Source organism: Aptenodytes patagonicus, chromosome Z (assembly GCF_965638725.1).
Source record: "Aptenodytes patagonicus chromosome Z, bAptPat1.pri.cur, whole genome shotgun sequence".
NCBI classification, from domain to species: domain Eukaryota; kingdom Metazoa; phylum Chordata; class Aves; order Sphenisciformes; family Spheniscidae; genus Aptenodytes; species Aptenodytes patagonicus.
The window spans coordinates 72,038,444-72,047,980 of NC_134982.1; the positions used below are offsets into that span (position 1 = coordinate 72,038,444).

At 37.7% G+C, this 9,537-nt stretch overlaps 1 protein-coding gene across 1 annotated transcript in view; it reads left to right on the plus strand.

Moving 5' to 3' along the window:
* MCCC2 (methylcrotonyl-CoA carboxylase subunit 2) overlaps window positions 1–8,645 on the plus strand; it is a 39,290-nt gene extending 30,645 nt beyond the window's left edge. The window contains exons 16-17 of the mRNA XM_076362019.1: window positions 1,062–1,147; window positions 8,208–8,645. Of these exons, the coding sequence (XP_076218134.1) occupies window positions 1,062–1,147; window positions 8,208–8,325 (204 nt within the window). The 3' untranslated portion in view covers window positions 8,326–8,645. The remainder of the gene's footprint in view (window positions 1–1,061; window positions 1,148–8,207) is intronic.
* Window positions 8,646–9,537: the final 892 nt, after the last annotated feature.

Genomic DNA, 9,537 nt, shown 5'->3' on the forward strand with positions numbered 1-9,537 from the left:
GAATATCATTCATGACATTTCTTGTCTTTGCTTAAAAAGAGGAATATTTCTCATATCATCTTCTTTTCGTATTTTGTGCACCAGATTATTAGTTCTGCCCAAGATGAGCAGCCAGGGATCCTCCCTGGTTTGGGAGTATGAGTAGGAATATGTGAGAACAAAGTGTCTTTCCAATTATTTTTGAAGTAGGCAGTTTTATAGAAAGCTGATCTTCGAATTATTCAGTGACCTGAGAATTATGAAACTTGTAACAGCAAAAGTCTGTAGAGGTTTGGAAAAGGTTTTGACTCATTTCAACATTTTAATTGAAAATTAGTGGTATTTTCTTTAATAATCTTTTCTAGTTTCTCTGTACACTCTTTGCTGAGTTTTTTAAATTACATGGTTTATGTTTGTACTGGTGCCTTTACTGTGATGTCTTAAAATTGCTTGTATTTATCATGAGTAGTTATTCAGAATAATGAAGTGGTGTGTACATGTTATCTCAACAGTTCTTTTTTCTACATTTTACTTGGGCTTTCTGTGGATAGAATATATTCACCCTCATCTCTCTCTGTCTTAATTTCCCAAATCCCTAAGATGGACAGGATCATACCCAGAAAGAAGTTTGAGAAACATAATTATAGTTAATGTTAGTAAAATGTGTTAGAAACTTGAAAATTTTGTGAATTATAATGGTGACCACCCTGGATCATAGAGAAACCCAGTGTTAGAATAGCACAGACTTGTTTTATTAAAAAATCTTGCCAAAGGCAACTCAGAACAGGGTTTATTCAGTACAGTGGCATCAGTAATTTTTCAGGTGCTAATCCCCAATTATTCTTATACTCAGCTAAGTATATTTTCTCTCCTTTTCCCACCCACCCGTTTTGAAAATGGGTATTTTAATTTCATTGTCAAATATACTAAATTGATAATTGTGTGTAAAAAGGGGGAAAAACTTCGGGGAGACCATTTAATCAGTTTCTTTGAGTTTGATGCTGTATATAAAGCTCTACTGTCATCATGGAAGAAAATATTAAAGAGTATCTTATCTGTGTTTATTTGCCTGGTTTTTTTAGTTATCTGAGGCAGATGAAGCAGCTTTGAAGGAGCCAATCATTAGGAGGTTCGAGGAGGAAGGAAACCCGTATTATTCCAGTGCAAGGTAACATATAAATGACTTTTCCAAAACTTAATTGTAATCACAGGACGTAACAATAACGTCTAAATCTTGGTGTTGAAGAACAGCAGAACAGAGCAATCTGGAACAAAGATTGTGTTTGATGTGCAGGATTTTGTAATCAACAAGTTTCAAATCAATGTTTTCTCTGCCTTGTCTCTGAGACTTTGGTAGTATGTACAGTGTCAGAAGAAGGCATGCACTTGCAGGAATTATTCTGCTGATTCTGTAAGTAATGATACGGTAGCATGGAGTTTATATTCTTTGTATTTTATTCTGGATAAGTTTTATATCATTCTCCCCCATGTAGTATCTGGTTACCTTTCTAAAGCCCACTGAACAGTATAATGAGTGGCTGCATGTGTGTTAGGAAGGATTCATTTTAGTGGGATTCTGCAAGTAGAAGAGGCCAGTGGTAAAGGAGAAGTTTCAGGAAGACCTGAAGCCATTTGCAAATCTCAGGTCATGATCTTGGTAGGTGACTGTATTTGATGATAGCAATTTGGATAGAGCATTAGCTGATGGGTGCATATTCGATGAGAAGTGCTTTGCAGCATTTTGTGCTCAGGTTAATGGAATATTAGTAAATGCCCAGGAACTAGTTAGGCTAATGAAGCAAGGTGGCATCCTGGAGTGTTACCTCTGGAAACTAGCTTGGAGGCTTTCTTGGCCTCTGATTGTTACTCTACCTTAGTTTCATCCTGTCTGTACTAATCTTCCTGCACATTTTTCTGTTTGTGGTATCCAAAAGCTAATTCTCCACAGGCTCTTGGCTGCTAATGATGATAGAGGGTTGCATATAATAACGGGGCTTTACTGTGCCTCTGTGGCTTCTCATTTTGCAGGAAGAATATTAGTCTCGTACAACTGTGGAGTCTGCTGTGTGTATGTGTTTGTGTAGCTGAATTAGAATTACTGATGATTTTCTTACCTGCAAGCTGGAAAGTCTGGAAACAAACTGAGTACAGAGTGGTTGGGTTATGATAAATTTTGATGTGGGCATCGTGGGCAGAAATTATGTGAACAGGTGGGTGCAAGATGCTCTGCAATGTCATAGAGATGCCAATAAGAGAAGGAGTTTGGGGCCTTTTTGTCTAACTTGATACCTGCTTAATCTCATGTATGACAAATTTGATACAGCAGCAACAGCAGCAGCATAGCATCAGTGAGCTCCTTTATGCATTGTTCATGGTTATCTGAAGGAAGATATAAAATTAATGGTAGCTTTTACTCCGTTTTCTGTTGGGATAGTGGAATGAACTTAACTGAATTAATCGTACCTGGGGGATCCATATTCATTTTAATGTTTAATCAAATGAGTGCCCTCATCAAATGGAAACTCTTGCCATTTTGCCCTGGCTGGTGCTGTGATGGGATAAGTATTCTCAGTAGGATATGTAGCACAGGGTTTGTGGTGTCATCTAGGCAGATTTCAGTGGTGCAGTCGTATAGCATGTGGGTCATGGATTTAGGGAGGAGTTTGGTCTGGTTACTGTTTGGACTCTGCTCCTGGGTTTGGTCTCTGCTTCTGGCAGAGGCCTGTGTGGTAGTATTGCAGAGAGTCATAGATACTGTCAACTTCCTGAGGTTTCATGCATGTGTACAACCCTCACTGCTACTAAGTTACAGTTTATTGGGGTTTCTACATATAATCAATGAGGATACTTTTGTGAAATCCTGAGTTGTTATGGACATGGACTTTCTGGTGGCACACTAGTTTTGATTTTTTTTTTTTAAATCTTTTTAATCGATTTAAATTTCATAGGGTTTTCCCCAAATTGAGAGATGGTGTCAGCTGTTAAAAACTACTGTGCTCTTTTAGTACCCCTTAAAGATCAAGCCTAGTACCTGTGTCACAAAACCTTGTGCCCTGAGGCAAAAATGAAAACACATTTGTCATCTTTTATAACTGGATTTTAAGGAGAAGAATTTTCCAGTGATACAACATCATTAAAAAAGTGAGTCAAACTGTCTGTATTTAAAATTAATCCCTGCGAGGGAGGAGAAGATGAATGGTTTGATTTTTTTTTTTACATTTGCTTTTTTATATGTTCACTGGAAACACAGACATAGTCTCTTTGTACTCATGATTGAAAATAATTGGATTTAACATTCAATGTATTCAATATATTAGCAATATAAAAACTTGTTCTCTCCCAAAAAACAACAGACCATTGTCAATATTTACAACAGTAAGTTACTAATCTGCAAGAAAGTGGTTTTACATGTAAGATAAAGGTTAGAATTAAAATCACATTCTAAATTTTTAATATTGTCCAGTGGTTTTTAGACAGGAAACTGGAGTATTTAACACCAGCTTTGTGCTCTCTGCTGAGCAACTTTTACCAGTTCATGCTTCCAGAATATGTGGCCATTTTGTGAAGTTAGGTTGCAAATCCAGAAGGCACCTCAGTAAATAGCCTAAGTTTGCCTAGCCTAGGGGTTAGGAAGTGCTCTTAATGCTACATGTCTGGTCCTTCATTTAAAAAAGCAGGATAGTTACGTACTTCTTATTGTGCCTGTAGCTTGGAAGGGAAACAATGTGCACAGATGTGAGCTGGCTGAGAACTAGCATGGGTCTGGGTTGCATGTGGTTGGGTTCATGTGATGCTGCACTCAAGCTAATAAGCCCAGCTGAGACATGAAGTCAAATGTCAGAGCTGAAATCCCGCTGAGGTTCATCTGGCTAAAAGCAATGAAACTGAAATGCCCCTTTTCACTGAGGAGTGCTTGTGAGAACAGTGTGTGACTGGCTCAGGTCAAGACAGTCTGGGCTGGTTTCTCTCTCTCTTCAATTCATGTAGGTACAGTCTGCATTGTCTAGGAGCTCTTAATTGCTCTCTGCTGTCTTGTAGAGATAATTGGGTATATCGGTAGATATTGTTATGTTTTCTGTCCTGATTTCCTGCCTTCCTGCCAATATTATCGCATGTGTACCTTGCTTGTCATTTACTGCTAATTCCTAAGCAAGATCTCAGACCAATAGCTCAAAAGTTTTCATTACTGTGGAGTAGGCTGCCCAAGCAGAAACAATGAGATGAAGTAGGATTACAGTTTTTGCAGCAAGTAATGTACCTGGGGGAGGGATTTAGCCACCTTGTACCTTGGAGCAAACCCATTTGTCAGCCAACATCAGCAGCTGCTTATTGGCAACCATAGGTCAGGGAGAAGAAGTAACCTGTTCCCTTTGTTCTAAAGAATGCTTCCTGTCTGGTCCCAAGCATGGTAGAAAAAACAGCTGACCGTCAATGAAACGTCAGGGTGCTGTATTGAAACTGAATCTGGATAGCCTTGGTTTTGTCAGATGCTAACTAGATCCCTCCACCAAAAAGAGCAACAAGAAAACTCCCAACAAACAGCTTTCCATTACTGAGGGGAAAGAATGATAGATGGGCAGAAAAAATGCTGTCTGTATTGCTGCTTGGGCGCAGCCAGTTTGGAGGCTCCGTCCCTCTGATCCTTTGGACAGGTCCCTCTGTCCTCTTGCTAAGATATGGGGAGCAGTCTGCCTCACCCCTAATGTGCATTGAGATTGGTGTGACTCTTCCAGTTGATGTCGTTAGGCTTTGAATAATGCTTTCAGCAGTAATAGTGAGAGGGAAGGAAAATGCCCTAATGATGTTAAAATACAAGCAAATTTCCCTATTTACTCTGCTTACATAATTTTGCTTATAAGTTATAACTTGTTATATGTACAGGATGTCAATATTGTTCCCTGCAGTTGTATTTTCTAATCAAACTTTAATCAATTATTTGATTAGAACCTTTCACAGTGAGCAGTCTTAATTAACGGGAGTCATTAGGCAGCACCCTTTTTAATGAGTTATATTAATCTGCTTACAGGTTTCTAAAAGAACTGCAGCGGTTTGCATCTTAACAAATTACATGAGCATTTTACTTTTGGGGACTTCATTTCTTTTACTCACAGTGTCTCGGTTACAAATATTTTATGAATGTAGTTGTGACTCATGTTCTAGCAATGGGGTTTTAATAGATAGTTTAATTATTAATGTTACATCCCAGTAGAGGATGTAGTTTTCATTAAACAAAGAGAAGCAGAAGCCAGGGATGACCATATGAAAGCAGCTTGACTTCCATGCAACATAAAATCTTTGTGGTTGTCAATATAAGTTTATTGTGTTGTTACCAAAAACCAAATCTGCCATTAAAATGTGCTTCATGTTTGGAAGCGTTTATTACAGTCACTATGAAGTTGCAGCTTGGAAGGTACCGCATTAAGTTGGTGGTTCTTTTTGATTCAGTTCATCCCTGCCCTCCCCAGGCCCTTAGCAGACTTATTAAACGCTTTTAAGAAGTATTAATTCCTTCATTCAGTTTCAATGTGTTTCATAAATAAAAAAGTTAATTGCAACTGTTAATTAAAAAAAGTTGATATGCAGAGCAAACGAAGCTGTAACAGTCAAAAATACCAAATTTGCTTAAAAATAGAAATTACTGTATTTGAGATTGTTCTTACAGTTGTTTTTTTCACAGTCCTAAGAAAACAAAGGGATTGTGGTTGATTTGACCTCACAAAACTACTTTGCTTTTCACTATTAATAGGGATCCTCTCCATCCTTCTGGCGGATTAATCTGACTATATTCATCAAAAGTAAATCAAGATCTAAAATGCAAGAAGGAGGAAAGAAAAGCACATGCATTAAACTTTGGTAATGCATACTTCATGATGTTGAAAGTATAGGAAAGATTCTATCTTGGCCATTCTGTCACACTATATGAACGGGTATAACCACTATCTTGGGGAAGAACAAGAGAATTCAAAAAACTCTTGAGGTCCTTTGGTTATTTTGAACAAAAAAGCTTCTAATTGTTTTTGCTGTGTGGTAAGAAGCAAAGACTTTTCAAAGTCTCTTTTCAAGGGAGTATTGTTAAAATATGCCAGAATATTTTAATGAGTTACTACTTGCAATTTAAAGCTACAATTAGGAAAGGAGTTATTCACAGGAACCAGACTGGAAGAGCTTATACCGTGCACTTTATCCAGAATATGATACAGGCAATTCTTGTGTGTCTTCTGCAACAGAATTTGCTGTTAGTACCAATTCCATGCAGACACAAGCATGGCTGTTAGAATATTCCAATGCACAGTTTACTAGCCCACTAGAAAGGAGATACTCACTGAGAATCCTAAAATGAGAATAGATTAGATAGAGCTACAGTTTCCTTATATTTGTTATTTGGATTTATAGCATTTTTTTTTCCATTGAAAGAAGTTCTTTTTTTTCCAGACTTCTTTCTATACTGGTTGGGACCTGTCAGCCAGGTCAGTGAGTGCCACAGCTACTGTGGTGTAAAATTTCTTTAATCAAGCTTTTGTTTTCAGTCCCAAAAAAGCAACAGGGTAATGTTGCCCAATTAACAGCAGTGTCTTCCCTTTTCCAAACCTGTTTCTCCTTTTGTACTTCAGCTTCACTCTTGTGCCCTGTTTAGGGTAGCAGTCTCCTCTGCTTGGGGAGCTGCACCATTATAAGATGTATTTATAGTAGAACGTTCTTTCTGAGTTGGGTATCTTTCTTCTTCTCTCTCTGCTAGCTGGAAACAGGCTCCTAAGCTGAGTCTGATCCCTTGTGCCTCATCTTGTTACAGGTGTCCTTTATTACAATTCCACTTTGTGCATCCTAGATACATGCAATTGTTGTAAAATAAAAAGCATGCATTGTCAATTTCTCAGTATTTGTATCTGACTTGATGAATATTACTTTCACAGCAAATGGCAAAATAAAGCAAAGGTGGAAAACACTCAGAAGTGTTTGCTGCTGCCTTGAGCTTATCAGCATGTATTTATGTACAGCTTGCGGTCCTCTTTCTTTTGGGGGTGAGGTTGGCACATTTAGTATTGAGGGAAGAGTGCAAAATACATCGTTTCCTGTCTAACAGATTTTTTTCAATTGATCTTCAAACAGTAGGAAATTTTGCAGCTGGAAATTTGCAGCTGGAAACTTCAGTTAGAAAGGAATGGCTATGTTTTCTTTTGGTAGAGTCAGTCTTAGCTCTGTATTCATTGAGCCTTTCTTGTATTTTTAAATTTTCCACAGACGAATAATTAAACATTAGCCAACACTGAAGTAAGTTCAAAAAAGAATGCAAAATAAGTCTCCCTAGGAAAAGATGGGATGGAGGAGGAGCATCACTGTCTTAACCAGATACTGTGCATATGTTTTGCAGACCCTGATTAAAATGCATGCTTATGTAAGCGAGACTGGGTTGCAATGAGCAGTGTGGTATCTTGTTTAAATATCTTGCGGGGGAGGTAGTAGTTATACAGTATTTACAGTTTTGTGGCCTGCTGGGGGTTTTGACATGGATTTTATTTTGGGTAGGATAGAGCTGTCATTGAGAACTGATGCCACAAGTACTTTAATTTTTGGATAATACCAAAGAGAGTATTTACAAGTGTTTGTGATTTTGGGGACTTGGGAATTTGGTAATTGTTCATTCATAATTTAATTGTCTAGGGCTGGATTAAGGAGGGTATTATCTTACAGTTGTTTGGACTTAAGGAAAAATAAATACAACGAATACTGGAAATACTTGAAATTTACTCTGGCTCTTTTAATGATGAAAGAATAAACACTTGTATCATCCTCATCTGGCAGCTGAACTAACCTGAATAATGGAAATGATGATGTGACATAATCCTTAAAATACTGGCATTCTTAATAGAAGAAGATAAGTCATTGACAAAAGGTCGTTTTCCATGTGAATATTAAAAAACAAAGAGGGTCTCTTTTCTCTAAGGTGATGACTTCATACTAAAAATAAGTATGAAGAATCTCATTTAAAATATGTAGACCTGACGTTCTTCATTTATCCAAAATTTATACTTTGTTCTAGAAAACAAATTCCACGGAGTAATACACACTAGTCTATTGTATTGATGGTTAAGGTGAATTAACTCAGTGGTTTCAACTACAATTTAGCTCTTTAGTCCACTCCCTTTAGTATAACTATTTTCAGTTTCATGTGCTTGAAAACCTGCTGTATATGTTAATTTCCTTTAATTATTTTTTTTTTTTCCCCCTAGATTATGGGATGACGGAATTATTGATCCAGCTGACACAAGACTGGTTTTGGGCCTCAGTCTCAGTGCAGCATTAAATGCACCTACGAAGAAGACAGAATTTGGGGTTTTCAGGATGTAACATTAAACATACGCTCATCAGAATTACCTCTGTATATTTTAATAGGGGCTGGAGAGCAAACTAACTACAATGTTAAGGTGATTAAAAAATAAAGATTTGTACAATGCTATTTTTAATAGAAATGTCGTAATTATTTATTTTCACTGAGTAATCATCACACAGTGCTTCAGTGTTTTGATAGTGATTTGAGATCAGTCACTTACAGTGCTTGTATAACACTGCATTGCATGAATAAACTGCAACTTCTAGCGTTACGTTTAATGTTTGACAAGAAACCATTGATACTATCTCATATAAATAAATCTGCAAAATAAGCTACATATTTGGTGCTTATCAGCTCCTTTATTTCTTTAATTCTTCTCTGTATGTCTCCTACAAATGAAAATACTTTTGCAATCCAACAAAAAAACCCACATTTGCTAGTAAATAATTTTTGCAGAAGAGAAGTGCTGTAAGGGCAGCCAGGGAGTTTAACACAGCATGAAATTATAGATTTCACGCAGTTGTTGGCATTTTGGCCTTTCTCTGGCTTTCATCCAAAAACCATTGGTCTTCTGTACGGTTCCCTGAAGTTAAAACAACAAGAGAACCTGATGGATGCATAATGTTTTCTGGAAGAGCTGGGGGAGCATATGTTGGTATCTGTGGGAGCTGCAGGTTGCTGAGAGCATTTCTGAGGACAGGGTTTGGCTGCAAAGATGTTTCAACATCTTGCTCTGTGATCCCTCTGGCAATTTTAGTTTCATGAAGACAGAGCGTTCTCCCCACATGGATCAGTGCTTCACCCGGAGTACATGCCTGAATCCCAGTGACTTTAGGGCTACTGAGATGCTGGAGTGCTTTGGTTAATCTTACTTATTTATCATAGTTTGTTGCAGTGTAATGTTTTTCAAGAATTCAGTGTCTGTCATTTCATTTGTGCTCTTTAGAAATACTGCACCTCGTAGAAGGTAAATGCTTGCCATGTAGTGTGCCTAGAACAAGGAGGCAAATACTGTGCTAGCTGGGACTAGGAAGGTGATTTTATATAGCTTTGCCCTACAGGTGCCCAGATAACTGTTGGCAGAAACACTGTTGACGGAGAACCAAACCCAAGAAGAGTGAATGTACATGGATGGAGGTCCTATCCTGTGCTGGCCTGTGGGGAGAAGAAAGATTGCTAATAGGAGTAATCATCCTGGATAACATGCTAGCTGTAGTCTTCCTGTCCTT